Source organism: Tupaia chinensis, unplaced genomic scaffold (assembly GCF_000334495.1).
Source record: "Tupaia chinensis unplaced genomic scaffold, TupChi_1.0 Scaffold000165_2, whole genome shotgun sequence".
NCBI classification, from domain to species: Eukaryota; Metazoa; Chordata; class Mammalia; order Scandentia; family Tupaiidae; genus Tupaia; species Tupaia belangeri.
In genome coordinates this window covers 4636855-4658754 of record NW_006159640.1, presented here as the reverse complement: position 1 = coordinate 4658754, position 21900 = coordinate 4636855, and the positions used below count along the sequence as shown (strand labels likewise).

The 21900-nt window shown below is 41.8% G+C and overlaps 1 protein-coding gene across 1 annotated transcript in view; it reads left to right on the top strand.

Moving 5' to 3' along the window:
- The window catches only part of KIF4A (kinesin family member 4A), a 167373-nt gene extending 148562 nt beyond the window's left edge, over positions 1-18811 (top strand). Inside the window, exons 26-31 of the mRNA XM_006146137.2 lie at positions 1166-1243; positions 1614-1712; positions 2228-2410; positions 14757-14873; positions 16764-16886; positions 18137-18811. Of these exons, the coding sequence (XP_006146199.1) occupies positions 1166-1243; positions 1614-1712; positions 2228-2410; positions 14757-14873; positions 16764-16886; positions 18137-18334 (798 nt within the window). The 3' untranslated portion in view covers positions 18335-18811. The remainder of the gene's footprint in view (positions 1-1165; positions 1244-1613; positions 1713-2227; positions 2411-14756; positions 14874-16763; positions 16887-18136) is intronic.
- Positions 18812-21900: the final 3089 nt, after the last annotated feature.

Genomic DNA, 21900 nt, shown 5'->3' with positions numbered 1-21900 from the left:
GAGAGTTTATAATGATAGCTTTTACTGCCTTTTGGCTCTATTTAATCAGTTTAAGAGTATTTGAAGTGTAGCCACATGAAGAATAACCTCAGTTTTGGTACCAAAATAGCAGTACATACTCCATATCAGATTTTGAGGCTTCTGCATGCTTTGCCTCAACATAAGTTCTGGGATCCAGCAGTTAGCGTAATAGCTATGTCGCTGGACTCCCACTTAGTCGACCATGGTTCGCGTCCCGGACCCGGTGGCTTAAAACTCACACCAGGCGCTTGTGCGTGCGTGCCCAAGATCCTGAGAGGAGAATGGAGGAGAAGGGATTGCAGCGTGACCATCCCCTATTCTGATAGGTGCCGAAGATCCAAGAAAAAAAATAAGAAAGAAAAGAAAAGAAAAAGAAAGAGTAAAAGTAAAAAAAAAAAAAAAAAAAAAACCATGAGTTCTAAAAAGTTGAGGAAGTGAAATCATCCAGCAGTTACTTAGAATCCTGGGGCATTCAACCTGTATCTTCCCGAGCTTGTTCCACTGAGCTAAGACATGACATGTTTATAAAATGCCTGGGGTCTGAATTTCTTCCAGAGGCTAGAAACACCACACCCTTAAGGAGCATGTTAGAAAATTAAAATAGTTGAACTTAGATCTTTTTCCTGAACCACCAGTCTTTATAGTTTCCTTGGTACCTCCCATCTAATGTGTAACCAGACTCATTAAGGTTGTACACATTCACCCAGTTGTCTTTAAGTGCCAAGTAGTTTAATCAGGCTTATTAAAGTAGCAAATAAACTGCTTAGTCTATGATGGGAAGGGTGAACAGAAGCATCTATGAACTTAATAGAAACAGGGCTAACTGTTATTTCCTAATCAATATCCTGATGCAAATAGGAGATTGAGGCTAGAGAATGGAAAAGAATAAGGAAGGCTTTGTAGGACAGAGCCCATGGTTCCTACAATTGAAGTCAAAGCCACTGGGGAGCTTTAGCATAGTAGTGGCATTCAGGGTACCTAGGAACTGGGAATTGACATTTTTCTGGGTGCCAGTGCCTGCTATGCACAATTTATGTGCTTCCAGCAACTTGGCAGCAGTATGTTTTTGTCTATGTGAATTGTTTGCTAACCCACATATAGTATCCAAAATAACCCCACCTATCACTACATTATCTGGAAATAGGATGAAGAACTTGAGAAGATGCGAGGAGTGTGTGAGCAAAATCAACAGCTTCTCCAAGAGAATGAAATCATCAAGCAGGTAATACAGTTTCCCTCCCATTGAGTAAGCCCTGGAAGACCCCATTGCTACTAAGGCCAGCTCATGGAAGCAACCCTCAGTGTGGTGACATGGTTCTTTTTCATGATGTCTACATTGAGTTTCCATGTGATATAGTCTGTGCATTTCAAAATGATATGAACATAGGTTTTTGAGTTTGCCCTTTTCTGAGTCTAGTATTGATCTTGAAAAGTAGGTCCTTCAACCTACTCTACTGTAACCCTGCCTCACTTTACTAAGGCTTAAACTTAAGCTAGCCTAGGTCTGGAATCTGTGTTTTAGTCATGCACACTCCCAGAAGCTGTCCTGCATTATATACTTGTCTCTTTTTTATTTTTTATTTTTCAAATAGAAGCTGACTCTTCTTCAAGTAGCCAGCAGACAGACACCTCATCTTCCTAAGGATACTCTTCTATCTCCAGACTGTTCTTTTGAATATATACCACCTAAGGTAAAATGCCCATTGCCCAGGTTTGGAGTAAGTGTACTATAATCACCTTTTATAAGAGATGGAAAGCTGAAATTCCCAAATTCTAGCATCTCAGTGTTCCTGGGAGTATCAAATAAAACCACAGTACAATCATTAAGAACATAGGCATTCTCCCTTATGAGAGAGCTGACTTTTGGCCATGCATAGGCATTATGTAATAGAACTGAGGAGGAGGAGCAGGAGAAAAGAGCAATGTTCAGCTGTCCATCCAAAGATATTTATCTCATATTTTCACGCATATCCCCTCTTCCTCCCTCAGATTGGTCAACCTCCAGTTTTTAATCCCTTCAAGGACTCTGAAAGGGAAAGGCTAAAGTAGAATTTCCTCTGATTAGTAAAGCCAAGTGAGGTATATTTGAGGGAGTCCGAAGTTTCTGCGCTGATAATATGACTGGCAACAGCTACTGGGAATATATAATACCACGTGTATTTTTTTTAGTTGTTCTTAAGTAAACACTCCAATTCTTTTTTCTTAGCCAAAACCTTCCCGTGTTAAAGAAAAGTTCCTGGAGCAAACCATGGACATCGAGGATCTAAAATATTGCTCAGAACATTCTGTAATTGAGCATGATGAATGTGATGGTGATGCTGATGATGGAGATGATGAGGAATGGAAGCCAACAAAATTGGTTAAGGTGTCCAGGAAAAACAGCCAAGGGGTAGGAACAAGCTCTTCAACTCCGTCAGGGATTCTAATCATTAGTATTCACTGCTGGTAAAATAGCCTTTTCAATCTAGGAATGTGCTGGCCTCATACCCTGCGTCTAAGCCCCTTGGATCCCATTCTGAGCATGAATACACTAAGGGGGGCATTGGAATCACCTCTGGGTAGAACCTGGACTGCCTGAGTGTACAAGCAAGCTCTCTTCATGTTTAAGTGTTCCTACCAGACTAAATTGGTACCTTTTAATTGTAGTTGATTCCAAAGTGATCATAACATTCCTTCATATTTTTATAGCACTTTACAGTTTACAAAACATTCTCATGCATGTTATCTCTTTTAGTCATAGCAAAAAATACAGTGAGGTATTTATCACTTGCATTTTACAGATGGACCTGAGACCCACAGGAGAGAAATGACCTTGTCCAAGGTCATAAAACCAAGTGACAGTCAGGATTCGAAACCAAATATTCTGACTCTGAGTCCAGTTTATTCCATCACATAATGGTCAAGTCAGTAAAAAGTGCAGATCAGAAGCTGAGTGGATACTTTGCCCTTCTTCCCTAATAAAGTGATTTCACTTACTAGACTAAGGGGAAAAGGGAATTACAGGAAAAACTAATAATTAATATCAAACACACCATGTTAAGGCTAGTTAGGAACAACCTGACTTTGAGACATGCTTTATTTACTAATACAATGATAGTGTTATATAATTCATACTTTATTTACTAACACAGTGATAATCTTATATAATTATCAAACCTAGATGCTTTATGTTGAAATATTAATTTCCTAGGCACTACAATTCACCTGACTATGCCCTGCAGCCACATTTTATTTGAAGAGAACAGTTCACAAATTACCTTAGCTGGCTTCCTAGAAGGTTATTTGATTTGATTAACTGAGAGCTTATCACATGGGGAACTGCTCTTTATAAAACCACAGTACCAGAATAAATCAAGTAGTGAGGAATAGAACAGCCATGGAGGTGTTAAGTCATTTGACTTAGAATTGTCAAGGATACAATATAGCATGTGCTAGTAGTGTGACTAAGAGCTCATTCCTAGCCTCAGAGAGTTTATAATCTAATGGGAAAACAAGTCAAAGAAACCAAAGTTTACAGTAGAGACTCAATGTATTCATCTCAGAGAGATGGATTGAGGAGTTTTTAAAAGTGACTATAGGGTCAGCCACTGGCATGGTGGTTCAGGGCAGCTGGGTCCACATGGCCAACTATGCAGTTCAAATCCTAGATCCAGCAGCTTGAGAAACACTCTGGGTATATGTGTATACATGTCCAAAATCTCGAGAGGAGAATACAAGAGAAGGGATTGTAGTGTGGCCATACTCCCTGGGGGGAGTGTTCTCTCTTTCTTTCTTTCTCTCTCTCATGAGTACATGCACCTTATAGTAAAAAGGGGGAAAAAAAGAAAAGAAAAGAAAAGAGTGACTTGAAGCCCAACCAAGGAGGTGCAGTTTAGGAAGATTCCACTGAAAGAAGTGACTATTGCCAAAATTAGAGAATGGAAAACGAAATACAGTCTTGGGAGCAACTGAGAATATTTCCTGGACAATGAGTAGCATTTTACAAAGACTCAGGGACCAGCAGTTAGCATAATGGCTATGTCGCTGGACTCCCATGTAGTCGACCACGGTTCAAGTCCCAGACCCGGTGGCTTAGACTCACACCGGGCGCATGTGCGTGCGTGCCCAAGATCCCAAGAGGAGAATGGAGGAGAAAAGATTTCAGCATGGCCACCCCCCTTGGGGGGTGATTTCTCACTTTCTGTCTCTCTGTCTCTGTCTGTCTGGCAAGTGCACGCGCCCTATAGCGAAAACCTCTCCAAATAAAAAAGACTTAGAGGAATAGAGGGTTAGGATACCTGGAAGAAAAGAGGCAGAACATGTCTGTCTTTTCATTTATTTACATAATAAACATTTGTGGACCATCTACTATGACTGAAGTGGAGAGCATGAGCTGAATGTATTGGGTTGTCAGAAAAGTCATGACATAGTTTTACTATCCAAAAATGCGTCATGGCTTTTCTGACAACCCATGACAACCCAGTAGTTTAAAAGCTCAGCTAAGGTCTAGCCTTGTGGTGCAAGAAGAGGTAAGCTATACTACAGTGCTGGAAGCCATGTAATTAGCTGCAGCTTGGATCCCCAGGTCAACTTAAAAACATACCAGGCACATGTACATGTACCCAGAATCTTGACTAGCTAGGGTGCTGGGAAAAGGAGATCATGGCCTGACAAAACTCTATCAAGAGTATACCTCTCTCTCTCTTTCCTTTTTTCTTTGTTTTTGTTTTTGCCATAGGGCATGTATGCTCGCCAGAGAGCCAGAGAAAGGGAAAGTGATAAATTATCCCCAAGGAGGGATGGCTGCAATCCATTCTCCTCTCAGGATTTTGGGTACACATCCCGGCATGATTTTCAAGCCAGTGAATCTGGAACTGGAACCACGGTCACCCATCTGGGAATCTAGCACATCAAGCACCACACCACCTGCTGGCCTCTCTCTCTCTTTAAGAGTAACTATAGGGTCAGCCAGTGGCATGGTGTATGCACTGCCATGAATAAAATAAACCTTTAAAATTTTCTTTCTTTTTTTTCTTTTTTAAAAAAAAGGTTAGCTAAGTGATAGGCAGAGTTGAGAAGTTCACACAAACAAATGATAGCAAGCCTAAGACCTCTAGGAAGGAATCTCTAGATGTGAATCAACTCTGGGTATACTTGTTTAATATATTATAGCACTGTTGCTCTAAGACTAAAAGGGACATATAGAAGGGACAAGCAGATGGTGTAATGGTTACATCACTGGACTCCCACATAGTGAACTGCCGTTCAAGCCCTGGACCTGGAAGCTTAAAATTCATGCCAGGTACGTGTACGTACATGTCCGAAATCCTGAGAGGAGAATAGAGGAGAAGGGATTGTGGCGTGGCCATCCCCTGGGGAATGATTTCACACTTTTCTGTTTATCTGTCTCTCTGGCACATGTATACACTCTATAGCAAAAATCTCTAAAAACAAAAATTAAAAATCGTAAATAGGTGGCATGGTGGTTAAGGTGTTGGACTCCCACATGGCCCACAAAAGTTTGAGTCCCAGAGCTGGTGGTTTTCTTTCTTTCTGTCTGTCTGTCTGTCTGTCTCTCTCTCTCTCTCTCTCTCTCTTTCTCATCACATTGAAAAATAATAGAGTAATTTTAAAAAAAAAACTTAAAAGAAATATATATGTATAGTAAATATTGCAAGTAAATATTATTTACTATCAGTGATAAATCCTGTTTTCTGAAACAGTGAGAGATCATTCTTTTCTAGTCTTTTCCCCTGGTTTTATAATTTTGGAGGCTAATATAATATAACTGGACTTTAAGAGGAGCAAGTTGGCATAAAATCTAGTTTCTCTCTTTTAGCAACCTCACAAAGTGCATGGATGCTACAACTACTTTTTTTTAAAGAATTTTTAATTTAACTTTATTTATTTGTTTGTTTGTTTGTTTTTCTAAATTTTACCAGAGAGGGTCAGAGCAGGAAAGAGAAAAAATGAGAAACCAAGCCTCCAGGTCCAGGATTCAAACCCTGGTTGGCCATGTGGGAGCCCAGCACCCTTAACCACCATGCTACCTGCCAGCCCCTACAACTGCTCTTTTGATCAAAATCCTTGTAGATACAATAAATATAGACCTTGATTCTTTGCATGAAAGTCATTTTATCATTATTATTATTATTATTATTATTTTCAATTTTGACCAGAGAGACAGAAAGGGAAAGTGAAGGAGTCTAGAGCAGCTACCATGAAAGAGTCCAGCGCAACCACCACGCCACCTGCCAACCCCAACAATTACTCTTAAACACACGTTTCCCATCATGAAATTATACATAAATATTCTCTCAAGTTTTATTCTAATAATGCTAAGAATATTGTATAATTAAATATATGAGATGTAAGTTCAAAATGTTCATGGAAAATGTATATTATGAAAAAACTATGCACAGGTTTCAAAGTGATCTTGAACAAGTCACTTGATCTCCTGGGCCTCAGATTCCTCATCTACACAGTGAAGGGATTAGACCACTATAGATGATTGACCCTTCTAGCACTAATATCCTAAATCAAAGTAACATGTTATGTGAGAAGTTAAAAGAAGAAAGTATGGAAAAGCACTTTGTAAGGGATAAAATGTCATGCAAGTAGTATTATTAAAATACTGTAAGAATTTTACAAATAGTCTCATTTGTCACTGTGGGTAGAAAAAAGAGAGCCGGTATTCTTGTCTCTACCTTATTGATGAAAGAATGGAAATGAAATAAAGTGACTTGTCCAAGTTCATGCCCAGGACTAGAGCCTGAGCCTCCTAATTTCCTAGCCTGGTTTTCTTTCTTTTGTCCATCTGTTTTTTCATTCGTTCATTCTTTATTTTGTTGTTCTTCTCTTTCGCCAGAGGGCACATCTGATTGCCAGAGAAGCAAAGAGAGAGAGTGAGAAAGCACTCCAGAGGGGCATGGCTATGCCACAATTCCATCTCCATTTCTTCATTCTTTCAGGATTTTGGGCACATACATGTGCCCATTGTGTTTTTCAAGTCACCACATCTGGGACTGAAGCCACACAGTTAGCCATGTGGGATCCAGCTGCCTCAACCACCACACCATGAGCTGGCCCAACCTGGTATTCTTTATGTTAAAATTTTGACCAGAGGGGCTGGCAGGTGGCCTGGTGGTTGAGGCATTGAACTCCCACATGGCTGACCATGGTTCAAGTCCCAGACCTGGTGGCTTGCTTTCTCACTTTGCCTCTCTCTCTTACTCTCTCTGACCAATTTTTTTTTAATTAGTAATAATAATGATGATAATGATAAACAAAACTAAATAATTATTTTTAAAAAAATTTTACCAGATCCTATCTTTCTGAGATATAGTGTATTACCAAACTCAGTGCTAGAAGAATTACTGTTCCTGGGACTAGCAGTTAGCGTAATGGCTATGTTGCTGGACACCCATGTAGTCAACCGTGGTTCGAGTCCCAGACCCGGTGGCTTAAACTCACGCTGGGCACATGTGCGTGCATGCCCAAGATCCCAAGAGGAGAAAGGAGGATAAGGGATTGCAGTGTGGCCATCCCCCCCTGGGAGGTGATTTCTTGCTTTCTGTCTCTCTGTCTCTCTCTCTGTCTTTCTGGCAAGCGCATGCGCCCTATAGCAAAAACCTCTCAAAAAAAAAAAAAAAAAGAGAGAGAGAATTATATTTCCTAAAACAGTAGTTCTCAACTCTACCTGTACACTGGAATTCTTAAGGAAGTTTTTAAACATAGGAAAGCTTGAGCTCTCACCCCCAAATATTCTAGTTTAAATGGTCTGAAGCCTTAGGACCTGTCCTTTTTGAAAAGTTCTCCAAAGATTTCTTATGTGTACCAGGATTGAGAACTGTCTTATGGTAACCCCAGAGATCTTTCAGCTCTACTTTCTACTCTTTATAAAGAATCCCTCTATTCTCAGCTGTGATGCAGGGACATGCTAGATTGCCAGCATATGTGATACACACATGCGCACACACGCACACATGCATATACATATATGTCTGTTTGCTGTTATATCTATGATAAAATCACACTCCTCTGACATTCTAATCTGCTTCCTGTTGTGAGAAAACAGGATGAAATTACAGCTCATGCCATGGCATTCATGTGACTGCATATAACTGTTCTGTAATACCAGTTGATTAACTTCTGTTTATGTAAAGAAACTTACAGTCTCCTAGGCAGCCCATTGTATTCCACTAATTGTTAGAAATGTGTTCTTTGTTCTTTTTAGAGAGATTTTGCTATAGAGCACATGCACTGGCCCAAGAGACAGAGAGACAGAAAGAGAAAAATCGCCCTCTGTGGATATAGCCACACTGCAATTCCATCTCTTGTATTCTCCTCTCAGGACCTTGGGCACGCATGCACACACTCCAGGCTCCAGGTCCAGGATCTGAACTGTGGTTGGCCATATGGAAGTCCAGCAACATAACCATTACTGGTCATCAGCCATCTGCTGGTCCCAAAAATATCCTTGTTTAGGTGAAATGTGCTGTCCTATACAATATCCCAATGGGTCCTGGCTTTGTAAAAAATCTAATAATTTTTATGACAGTTTTTCAAATATCTCTTTCATGATATTATCTCTTTGGATAAAATAATTAAACATGAACAGAGTAATAGAACATTTTTGAAGCCCTTAGATGAATTTATAAAATGTCAAAACATCAGGACCAGTGGTTAGTGTAATGGCCATGTCGCTGGACTCCCATGTAGTTGACCATGGTACGAGTCCCGGACCCGGTGGCTTAAACTCACACCGGGCGCGTGTGTGTCCATGCGCAAGAGCCCGAGAGGAGAATTTCTCTCTCTCTCTCTCTCTCTCTCTCCCTGGCAAGCACACGCACCCTATGGCAAAAACCTCTCAAAACAAAAAAATGTCAAAACACCATACTTTATTTAAGCAATGAATCAATGTCATTCTGGTGAGGTATCTCTAGGACATGTCATAGAACTCTATCTTTTGTTCTGTCTTATTCAAAAGCAATGATTACTTTTTTAATTTGCTACAGGGCATGTACACTCACTGGAGAATGATGAAGCCAGGGGTGGTAGGGTAGTGGCGAGAGGGTACCCCCCCACACATGGGGAATGGCCGTGCCACAATGCCTCCACTTCTCCTTTGGGGATTTTTTTTTAAATTTGCTGTAGGAGTGGGTGGGTTCTCTGGAGAGAGACAGAAAGAGGGGGAAAGTGAGCAAGTACCTCCTAAGAGGGATGGCCATGCCATAATCCCTTGTTATTCATTCTCCTCTAGGTATTTTAGGCATGCTTGCATGCATTCACACCTGGCATGTCTCTCAAGCTCCCAGATCCAAGATTCAAACTGTGCATGTGATATCCAGATGCCTTAACCACCATACCACCAGCTGACCCCAGAGATTATTTTATTCTTATGTCTAGTGTTGGCAATGCTGATTAAGATGAGCATTCTTACCGATTGCTATTAGGAATATAAATTGGTGTACCTTTCTGAAAATATGTATCAAAAGCTTTAAAAATGTTTCTATTGATTGACCCAGTAATTATACACATAGGAATTTATACTAATGAAATAGTCACTGGTATATAAATAGATTTATTCATTCAACAAATCTGAGCACCTGTGCGGCACCGATTGGGTCGTCAGAAAAGTCATAATGCACTTTGCATAGAAAAACATAGCTGGGACCAGCAGTTGGCATAATGGCTGTCACTGGACTCCCATGTAGTCGACCAAGGTTCAAGTCCCGGACCCAGTGGATTAAACTCACACCCGCCGTGACAGGCACAGGTGCGTGCGTGCCCAAGATCCCGAGAGGAGAATAGAGAAGAAGGAATTGCAGCGTGGCCATCTCCCCGAGGGGTGATTTCTCATTTTCTATCTCTCTGTCTTTCTGGGCAAGCACACGCTCCCTATAGCAAAAACCTCTCCAAAAAAGGAAAAAGAAAAACATAGCAATATATATCATGCCTTTTCCGACGACCCAATACTTTTTCTGGGTGCTGAGAGTATAATAAACAAGACAGATAATACCCTTGCCATCGTGAAACTGACATTTCTGTGGCGTGAGACACACAATAACCAGAAAACCTAAATAATGTTAGATGGCGATAAGAGAAAAAAACAAAGAAAAGTCATAGAAAATGATGAGGTAGGAAAAGAGTACTTTCGAAGAGAGGCCTCTTTGAAGACAAGATATCTAAGCCGAGATCTGAACAAAATGAGGAAGCAAGTAAGTAAGAGAATCACAGGAAGAATATTTCAGTAAAGGGAAACTGCATATGCAAAGACCTTGGGGGCAGGAATAAGTTTACTACCTCATGGACACTAAAAGGATACTAGAAGGGCCAGCAAATGACATGATAATTAAGGCGACTGGATCTGACTGCTCAGTCAAGTCCAGACTTGTACCTTGGAAAACATGCTGGGCACATGTGCATGCAAGCCCAAAATCCATAGAGGAGAATGGAGAAGAGATTATAGCATGGCTATCCCCTGTGGTAAGAAGGATTTCTCTCTCTCTCTCTCTCTCTCTCTCTCTCTCTGTGTGTGTGTGTGTGTGTGTGTGTGTGTGTGTGTGTGTCCAGCAAGAACACATGCCCAGTAGCAACATACATATATACATTTTTTTAAAAATCCAGGAGGCCAGCAAGTGGCATGGTGGTTAAGGCGCTGAATTCCCAAATGGCTGACAGTGGTTTGAGTCTCGAACCTGGTGGCTTACTTTCTTACTTTCCCTCTCTCTCAGTCTCTGTCTCTTTCTGGTCAAATTAAAAAATAGTAATTAATTAATTAATTAATAATTCTTTTTAGAAAATCTGGTGTGGCTAAAGTGTGCTGCGAAGTGGGAGAGAGTAGCATGAGGTAACATCAAAGGGGGTAATCAGGGACCAGATCATTGAAACAATCTTCCTATCAAACATTAGAGGATTGGCTAAGGAAATTGACATGTCCATTATGAAATATTATATACAACTATTAAAAGTCATGTTTTTATTTTCAAATGTTATAAAATTATATAGTCGGAAAAGTCATGATGCACTTTTGCATAGAAAAACATAAAAAAAATATGATGTGACTTTTCTGACAACCCGATATTTTATTCTCATAATCAGAAAAAAAGATGTTATTATGGATTCTTTTACCTTCATAACTACAGAACAAAAGTGACATAATAATAATTTTTAAAAACCCAGTCATGTCCCCACCACCTCTTTTTTGAGAGGTTTTTGCCTTAGAGTGTATGTGCTTACTAGAGAGAGGGAGACAGAGATAGAGAGAAGTGAGAAATCACCCCCTGGGGGGAATGATCACACTGCAGTCTCTTCTTCATTTTCCTCCCAGGATCTTGGACACACACACATACATGCCTGTGTGTGTTTCAAGCCATTGGGTCCAAGACTCAAACCATAGTCGGCCATGTGGGAGTCCAGCGACATAACCGCTATGCCATCTCCTGTCCCTGCCACCACCACTTTTTTTTTATTAGCATATTTTAATTTCTTTTATACTTTCAATCACTATACATCACTTAGTTTGTAAAGTGAATTTTCCAACATGAATACATTTCTCACTAATCCAGTTGAGGATACTATATACATTATCAACAGATAATAATCCATTTCTTTGTTCCATAAATGTCTTGTTTCACATTTTTTCTCCTTAAAGTCTTCCCTCAGAATCTCCTCCTTCTCCACTCTTAATAAGTAAAATGCAGATTGTAACTGAGGTCTTTCACCCCTTTCACCTCCCTCTCTCCCAGGAGTAAACAATCTCTTGAATTAGGTTTTTACCATTCTTACACATTTTTATTTTTTTAACCACATAGTCAATTTTATTTAAAAATAAAGGAGTTGATGCCAGCAGGTGGCATGGTGGTTAAGGTGTTGGATTTTCACATAACGAACCCTAGTTCAAGTCCCGGAACTCGTGGCTAGCTATCTTACTTTCCCTTCTCTGTGTTTCTGTCTCTCTGGTGAGTGCACGTGCCCCATACCAAATTAAAAAATAATACTAATGAATAAAATTAAATAAATAAATTTTTAAAAAGACTGTTTCTATACAAATAAAGGAGTTACTGCATATGTATTTGGTTTTGGTTTTGGTTTTTAAGAATTATTTATTCCAACTCCATTTATTTTAATTTGATCAGAACGGGACAGGGTAGGAGGAGGACCAGCAGTTAGCGTAATGGCTATACGCACGATAGCAAAAAGCTCTCCAAAAAAGGAAAAAAAAAAAAAAAAAGAAGGAGACAGGGACAAAGCGAGAGAGAGAGATAGGGAAAGTGAGAAAGCAAGCCACCGGGTCCAGAACTCGAACCACAGTCAGCCATGTGGGAGTCCAGCACCCTTAACTACCATGCCACCTGCCGACCCCACAACATATGTTTTTAAATGGTATCTTTTACGTTGATATTCTTTTTTAAAAAAAAGAATTATTTATTTAATTCCACCTGTTATTATTAAGTTGACCAGAGAAAGAGAGAGAGAAGGAGGAAGTGAGAAAGCAAGCCACCAGGTCCGGGACTTGAACCACAGTCAGCCACATGGGAATCTACCGCCATTAACCACTGCACCACCCCCTGGCACTTTTTACGTTAATATTCTAGTTCCAATCATTTTCACTCTACAAACATGTCACAGTTTCTCCATTCTCTTGATGGTGCCACTTTTTACTCTCACAAACAAAGTCGTAATAGTAATACCTAACATTAATGTATGGCAGGTACTGATATAAGGGCTTTCCATGTAGTAAGCCCATTTAACCATGTTTTTTGTTCATAAGTGCACAAAATGATTGGAAATAAAATATCAACTTATAATAAGATGTCATTTATATAATTTTTAAATATGCAAGATATTATTTTAACTTTATTATTACTCTTAATAATATCTTTATTATTATTATTATTATTATATTTCAATTTGACCTGAGAGACACAGAGAGAGGGAAAGTGAGAAAGCCACCAGGTCTGGGACTTGAAACATGGTTGGCCATGTGGGAGTTCAGAGCTTTAACTACCATGCCACTTGCCAGCCCCTTTTTTTAAGAGAGATTTTTGCTGTACGATGTATATGCTCACCAGAAAGAGAAAGACAAGAGAGACAGAAAGCAAGAAGTCATCTCCCCAGGGAGGATGGCCATGTCACATTCTATTTTCCTCTTGGGATTTTGGGCATGCATGCACACACCCAGCGTGAGTATCAAACCACTTGACCCAGCACTCCAACCACAGTTGGCCATGTGGGAGTCCAGCACTGTAACCACTGTGCTATCTGCTGGCTCAAATAACTCCTTTATTTTTATTCTTTAAAAGAACTACTTAATGGGACCAGCGGGTGGCGTGGTGGTTAAGGTGCTGGACACTCCCACATGGCTCACCACGTTTCAAGTCCTGGACCTGGTGGCTTGCTTTGATTCTTTCTTCCTATTTCTCCCCTCCTTTTTTGTTCCTAGTTTTATCGCCCAAATTGGTTTTTTTAAGATTTATTTATTTATCCATTCGTTCATTCCGTTATTTTTTAATTTTACCAGAGAGAGGCAGAGAGAGAGGAAAGTGAGAAAGGAAGCCTTCAGGTCCATGACTCAAAGTGCGGCTGGCTCTGTGGGAGTCCATCACCTTAACTACCGTGCCACCTGCTGGTCCCAATGTCTTTATTTTTAAATAAAAACACCTATGTGGTTAAAAAAAAAAAAGAATATAAATGTAAAAAACATTCCAGTCAAAGCCCTGTCCAATAACAAGTATTTCCAAGTTCTGATTTAAGACAACAGGTATTATTGAATTTATGCAAATATCCATTCTGTCACAAAATAAGAATACTCCCAGGAACCAGCAGGTGGCGTAGTGGTTAAGGCACTGGACACTCCCACATGCCTGACCATGGTTTGAGTCCCAAACCTGGCGGCTTGCTCTCTCACTTCCCCCCAACACCCCCCTCACTCTGTACCTCTCTGGTCAATTTTTTTAAATAAATAAATAATAAAGTTAAATAATTCTTTTAAAAAAAGTGGTGGTGAGGACATAAGTGAGGTTTTTTATTATTATTTTGTTAAATTTGTATGCATGAAAAACATTATGCTGTCCTAAAATAGAGTGCATTATTTCAAATGGAGTCTGACTGACCCAGGATACGATGAAATAATTAGTCCCATGTTTTCTGAACTCTAGATTTCTGCCTGACTGCATTGGCTTTTTGACAGCCATTTCACACTGTTGACTCACAGAGCTTGCTGACGCCTTAGATCCCTAGTCCCTTTTTGCACAAACTACTGTTTTTTTCTTTTCTAAAAAAATAATTATTTTATTTAACTTTATTTATTTTTTCATTTATTTATTTATTTTAATTTGACCAGAGAGAGACAGAACGAGAGAGAGAGAGACAGGGAAAGTGAAAAAGCAAGCCACCAGGTCTGGGACTTGAATCACAGTTGGCCAGGTGGGCGTCCAGTGTCATTAACCACCACGACACCTGCCAGCCCCAGTCACCTTGCATTATTATGGAATCCCTCTGATCTGTCCTTCAAGTATACTGTCCTACAAAAGAAAATGAATTTGTCTGGCATGATTTGTATGTAGTAAACCCGTGGTCATTGTTGGTGATTATAGTTTCATTAAAGAAGAGAGAACTGAGGAGGTTGAAGCTTGGTAAAGATGTTGGTATTTTCCATTTTTTCTAGAAAGTCTTCCAAATGAAGGGAAGGCACTTTAAACTAGTCTTCTAATCCTTTCAGTAATGTGTCTTTCTACAAACCTGTTCTGCAGTGTTCCTGCAAGGGCTGGTGTGGGAACAAGCAGTGTGGGTGCAGGAAGCAAAAGTCAGACTGTGGTGTGGACTGCAGCTGTGACCCCAACAAATGTCGGAACCGCCAACCAGACAAGGTAGGATCCCTGCTGTTTCCCTTTGCATCCCTTCAGACTTTCCACTCAGTAGCCCCTTTGTTCTGTTGTCCCTCCTGAAACTTCAAGTCTCCTGCATAGATCTTCCTACCTTTCCTCCTTCTTCCCCAGAAAAAGAGACATTTCACTTCTCAATCCTTCCTCACTGCTAGCCTATCCATATACCCCCTTCAGAAGCCCCTTCTCAGGAGATTGCTAGATATGCAGCACTCCACCCCAGCCTTGGCTGTGAAGTTTCTGTACAGTTTCTGAAGTAGTAACAAGGAACAGGCAAGGAAAGCAGGCATTTATAGGTGTATAGACATACAGGATCAAGCTAGTCCAAAGACTCAGCTGGAACTGTAAGAGCCACATATTGAAGTTGCAGCTTCTAGGAAGGAAGTTAATCCCTCTGATAACTTGAGACATTAGTTACTTAGACCCTCTCCATGGGAACTAGATACTCTACAGCTCTAGGAAAAACAATAATAACTAAGGAACCATATCTTTATTAATAGTCACTGTTGTGAACCAAATTAACTGTAGCTGTCTTCATATTGTTCCCAGAAATAGCAAACTCAAGGAAACAGAATGTTCCCTGATAAGAGTAGCACCAAGCAGATCAGATGCCTGAACTTGCCTTATACCTACCTATGCCCACGGCAAAAGCTCATTACTATAATTCTCTATGTGACATATAATAATTCTAGCAAGCATGGGCTAATGAGCATTCTTCATGCATTTCTTGGACATGTACATGTGAACAGTTTTGTCCTGGATCCTCTATTAAAAAGATTGCTAAGAACAGTAGGCCCCAGAGGGCTAAAATGGTCAGCTAGAGGTCAATCATACAAGTAACAGGGACCTTCAGATTCTCTGTTCCCATAGACTTTCAGTTTAGGTTCTAGAGTTCCATAGTAGCTCCATGGAATGCCTCTAGGTACAGAGGTGTGGCCTGAGAAAACCAAAACAACTTTCCCTTTACTTTGTATATTGGGCTTCCTTTTTGGATTTCAGTTGTACAAAACCACTGATCTGGTCCAGTGCTTCCATTTTTCAGAGAAGGAAATTAAGGCCCAGAAATAAGCTCAAGTGAGTCACCTGATATTACACAGCTGGTCATAACAGCTAAGATTAGACCTCAGGCTTCCTGATTCTGAATCCAGCCATTTCTTTCATAGCAGCCTATAATTCTAATCCAACCTCCTCTACAGAATCACCTTTTACCTATGCAACTTCTCTTTCTTGGACTCAGTTTCTTTATCTGAAAAGTATACGAATACAGGGAACAACCCTGTAGGGTTGCTAAAAAGAATATTGAAGGTTGTAGACAGAGCAAATTTAATTAAAGAAATGACCAATAATGGGACCAGCAGATGGTGTAATGTTTACATCACTGGACTCCCATGTAGTCGACTGTGGTTCAAGTCCTGGACCTGGCGGCTTAAAACACACCGGTCACATATGTGTGTGTGCCCAAGATCCCAAGAAGAGAATTGAGGAGAAGGTATTGCAGCATGGCTATCCCCCCGGGGGGTGATTTCTCAGTTTCTGTCTTCCTGTCTCTCTGTCTCTTCAGCAAGTGCATGTACCCTATAGCAGAAATCTCTCTTAAAAAAAAAAAGAAATCACCAATAAGACTTGGCCTGGTTTTAAACTTTGCCTCATGGTATGTCCTGTGCCACTATCCTACCCAGTCCTTTGCCTTCAGAGGCTGCCTCCATTCTTTAAGGGACAGAGCATGTCAAGCATATCACCTCCTCAAGCAGGGTCTCCTTAAGACTTGCTTAGACTGACTGATCAGGCACTCAGCTCTGTACCTCACTGATAGGGAAGCAAGCTGATTTTGTAAACCTGGTAGCCAAATATATAATATGCCTCTCTGATTCTCAGGATAGCTTGGGCACTGTTGAACGGACCCAGGATTCTGAAGGCTCCTTCAAACTAGAGGATCCTACAGAGGTGACGCCAGGATTGAGCTTCTTTAACCCTGTCTGTGCCACTCCCAATAGCAAGGTAGGTGGGCTAAAAGTCAGGCACTATAAAACTATATTAGTTAGGGACAGCAGAGATGGAGTGGTGGTTAAAACACTGGACATTCCCACGTGGCCAACCACAGTTCAAGTCCCAGACCTGGTGGCTTGCTTTCTCACTTTCCCTCTCTCTCTCTGTGTCTCTCTGGTCAAATTAAAATAAATGAATGATGGGGCCAGCAGGTAGCATGGTGGTTAGGGGTGCTGAACTCCCATAGGGCCAACTGCAGTTTGAATCCCAGACCTGGCAGCTTGCCTTCTCACTTTCCCTCTCTCTTTCTTACTCTCACTCTGTTCCTCTCTGATCAAATTAAAATAAATAAAGTTTAATGAAATAATTCTTCAAAAAAAAAGATTTAAAAAAAATATATAAATGGGGACCAGCAGTTAGCATCATGGCAATGTCGCTGGACTCCCATGTAGTTGACCACAGTTTGAGTCCCAGACCCGGTGGCTTAAACTCATGCCGGGTACATGTGCATACGTGCCCAAGATCCTGAGAGGAGAATAGAGGAGAAGGGATTGCGGCATGGCCATCCCCCCTGGGGGGTGATTTCTTGGTTTCTGTCTCTCTGTCTCTATCTGTCTTTCTGGTGAGTGCACACACCCTATAGCAAAACAAAACTCTCTAAATAAATAATAAAATAAATGAATGAATGAATAAAATTAAATAATTCCTTTTTTATTTTAAAGAATTATTTTATTCAACTTTATTTATTTTATTTATTTTAATTTGACCAGAGCTGGACAGAGTGAGAGAGAAAAAAAGTGAGGATGCAAGTCACCAGGTCCGGGACTCAAACCATGGTCAATCATGTGGGAGTCCAGCGCCATTATCCACTATGCCACCTGCCAGCCCCAAATAAATAATTCTTTAAAAATTAAAAAAAACAAAACTGTTATCCTCCTTTTCTGTATTATTTATGACAAAGACCAGTGAAAGAAAGAGTGGGCATGGGTAGGGGATGGGGAGTAAAATGTTGAGTTATCTGGCATATTTTTGCATAGAAAAACAGGAAAAAAAAATTTCATTACTTTTTCAACAACCCAATATAATCAACTTGCTGGGAACTGAGAATTAGGCACAGACTAGAGTCTATTTTCTTTCTCCATAGAACAATCTTAGAGGACACCTTGGACTGCTGAGAGTAGGTTGAACATTTATACTGCTTGATTAGGCTGAGCTTCTGTTCCTTTCCAAGGTCTCTTCATACCTGTCTCTTTTCCTCCTAGATCCTGAAAGAGATGTGTGATACAGAACAGGTGATGTTAAAGAAGGCTCCGGCTCCCTCCTTTAGCCTCCTAGAGTCAAAACATGTAGCTACAGAATCCCAAGAAAATAAGGCTCCAGGGAAGAAAAAGAAACGAGCTCTGGCCAGCAACACCAGCTTCTTCTCTGGCTGCTCCCCTATTGAAGAAGAGGCCAACTAAAGTTGGAGTTTCCATCTCTACCCCCAGTTTGGCTTGGAAGATTCTTCAGGTTGAACCCAGGAGGGGTTTTAAAATAATTTATCTGGATTTTAGGTTTCTTGGATTGAAAAAATGAACAAAGAATTACTGTGGCAAAGGGAACCTTTGTTGGATGTTGGCCCTCACCCTCCAGGCCCCCAGCCCAGCTTCTGCTCTCTCTTCTCCAGAAACTGGCTAGAACATCTACTGAAGAGAGAACCAACTGAGCTTCCTAATGACTCATTGGAAACCATTCCCCCAGTATGATCTAGTTCATTCTTTTTTGTGACCAGTTATAGCTGTCTTCAGACTGAGGCCAAACTGTTCTTATCTCTAGATTGTATTAGCTTGGAATCCAGGCTCAAATCCTTCACCCCACCTCATGAATGGGATTAGGGGCACTCCTGCCATGACCCTCTGGATTTCCAGTGTTTGAACAGTACCCTTAATTAATTATTTTCCAGGTTTATGAAGTAAATGAAATATTTTTAAATGTTAACTAAATAAATAGACCTTAGCTCATCTACTATTTGGTAAGATACGTCTTTGCCTGAGAATGAAACAAAAACTTAACCAGTGTTCCTCAGCCCCTGGGAAAGCTATTAAGGAGATTCAATGAGCCTCCGTGCCTTCTTGGAGCTTCCTTCTTTCCCAGAGGATATGGGAAACATGATGTGTCTTTATATTGTTTTGCTGCCCTGGGAAATTGGAATAACACTAGCAAAGCCAGTGACCTGACCTCCAGGTTTGGGAGGAAGGTTAGTAAGTAAAGGTTCCCTTTACTAATAAGCATCCTCATGTTTCTGCCACAATTGTATCTGTTCTTTACAAAGAAAGCCCAAGGTAGATAAGTATCCTTATTCTGCAGATGAGGAAACTAAGGTACCAAGACTTCAAATAACTTATCTAGAGTCACAAAGACAATAATAGAGCTAGGACCTGAATGCAGACCTAATGTCAAAGCTTCTGTGGGATTCTCTAGAGCTGTAGTAAAGGCCATTCCTAATGCCTTTTAGCTTTGTTTCCAGCCTGATTTCTTGCCATAGGATAGTCATGGGACTACACTGCTCCCCAGTCCCAGGACAGAACAGTACTGGCTTCTTGCTTTCTCTAAACTTCAAAAGAGGAGATGAGGGGAGAAGATTACTCCTTACTCTGTATGCACAGAGATCTCTATCTCTGCCAGCCCTAGAATGCCACACACAAGATGCTGACACTGGACTTGTAGTTTTCCAAGGCAGTTGCAAGCTCTGGGCTTCATATCCATGCATTCTAAATCCCAGTTCCCTTCCCCTGAAAAGCTCCCAAACCATCCCCCCAAAACTCCGAAATTCAGAACTCCTGAAATCTACCAGAGCCCAAACAAATAAAATTGAACATTGCCTAGAATGAAGCCTGCAGAGGACTAGGTGACCTGCTGGCCCTCCCTGGCCTACTGCCAGCAAGCGGCCCTGCTGCTCTTTACATTTTAATGCTGAGGGAGCAAAGGAGCCTCTGCCATTGCCAACTGGAGCCTCTGGACACAATGGGAAGGCAGAGAGGGAGGGGCTGGCTCTTGGCATAAGAGGGCCAGTCTTCCTTCTCACTCTTAAAAATCCAGTGCCTGTGGGGGAGGGGTAGAAGGGTTTATCCCCCTCAAAAACATCCTTTCCCACCAACACTGTGCTAGCTAGCCTCTAAATCTGAGTCCCTTCATCAGTCAAAATGCAGTGGGAAGGTCAATCAAGCCATCCCTGGCCCCTATACCACCCAACTCCCTATGTCTAGTGCTCAGTTGCAACTTGCTAGCTAGCCCTCTCCTGCTGATGATAGAGGAACAGCATCTTCTGTGCGTGTTCATCTTCCAAACATACTACACAATCCTCAAATGATTCTTGTAAAAAGTCTATAGAAACCTTGGAGACAAGGCAGCAAAAATGCAAATCTCAGCATGTCCTGAATAAACATCTCCTGTCTGAAGTGATAAGGGAAGGGGAGAGCTGCTAGTGTCACCCAGAATCCACAAGGCCCATGAGGACCCCGGTCAAAAAAAACAGGGAAATTTGCTGTCCTGAGTTCAGAAAGAATCTTGCAGGTAAATCTCTTAAAGGTGTACCTTGCAAAGTAGGAGCCCAAGAGAGGAGAGAGGTTAATGAATCAAGGCTGTTCTCCCAAGGAGCTTGAGAATAGATGCTAGACTTTCCCCACACTCATACCCCTTTTCAGCAGGCTGTCTGGGCCCCTTCTTACTGCCAAGTTACAAAGTTGTATGGTCACCTCCCCCCAGCTTCCCACCGCCTGCTTGTACCCTCAGCCCTCCCCTCTCTGAGCCAGGACAAAGCCCCAGCAGTGACTGGGAAGGGAACAGGAGGAGGGACCAAAGGATAGAGAGGGCTGCAGAAAGGGATTCCTCAATCCAAGGCCCCTGACCGCCAGCAAGTAAAGAAGCAGATCTGCTCTCCCTTCCCCCTTCCTCCCTCCCATCTTCCCACTCGGCCATACAACAGCTGCGGGCCTCCTGAGAGGACCTACACAGTCTCCTGTAGGTGGCAACAGTGCCACCTGTTTGACCAGTGGGGGCTGAGCCAAGGGCTGGAAGAGGGAGGAGGCAACAACTCAGAGAAGCTGGGAAGCAGTGCAGCAGAGAGCAAAGCTGAGCGGTCGCTGAGAAAAAGGTGTGAGGGCTCGGGAAGGTTGGGACCACAGGTGGGAGCTGTGGGGTGGAGATGGTTCCAGCTGGCAGAGTTTGGGGCCAGTACTGAGCAGCACCTCTGTCTGCTTCCCTGCTTGGAGCTTTCAGACTGCTCAGACCCTGATCCCATCCTACAGACAGCTTCTGGAGGGAGGTGGGACTCTAGAAGGCGGTATCTGGGGTGCAAAAGTAGGACTCCAGGGGAGGCAGAAAGTGCGGAGTGGAGCTCAGGATAGACTACTGCAACCATTTCTGGGATGGGAAGAGGTTGGGACCTTAGGGCTGTTTTTCCCTAGGAGGAGTCTCAGGGAAGGGAGAGGTTACCTTTCCTCAGCTTGCCCCCCACTGCTTCATACCCTCCCTTCACCCTCCTTCCCCAAGGCAAACTTTGAATCAGAAGGGTGGTTTTGGGAGCAGCCACACTCTTCCTCCTTGTAGGCACCTAGCCACTGTGTACCCCCTAAGACTCTACAGCATTAAGAGAGCCCAGATGACAAGGGGTTCTGTCCCTAGGGCCACACACAAATACTCTTTGAGTGTCTCCAGAGGCTCCATTACATACTCAAAGTCATTCAGAATCCTATTTGTACTGACAGCCACTAGTGCATCTGCACACAAATGCTGACATGCATCACACACCCTTTCACACACAATCATTTACACACTCAGCTCAGTCCGGGATCTGTCGTCTCTAGTCATATCCAGCAGCACAAGGTACAGGGATCCCCTGACCCAAGAAAACCACACCCCACACACACACACACCTTTGCCCTGTATTTGTTGCACTATGACTGAAGCTAACACAAAGGGTGGGGCCCCTGAAGGGAGAAGGCGGAGACTGGGTTTCTGATTGGGGTCAGGGGATGGCTGAGCAGGG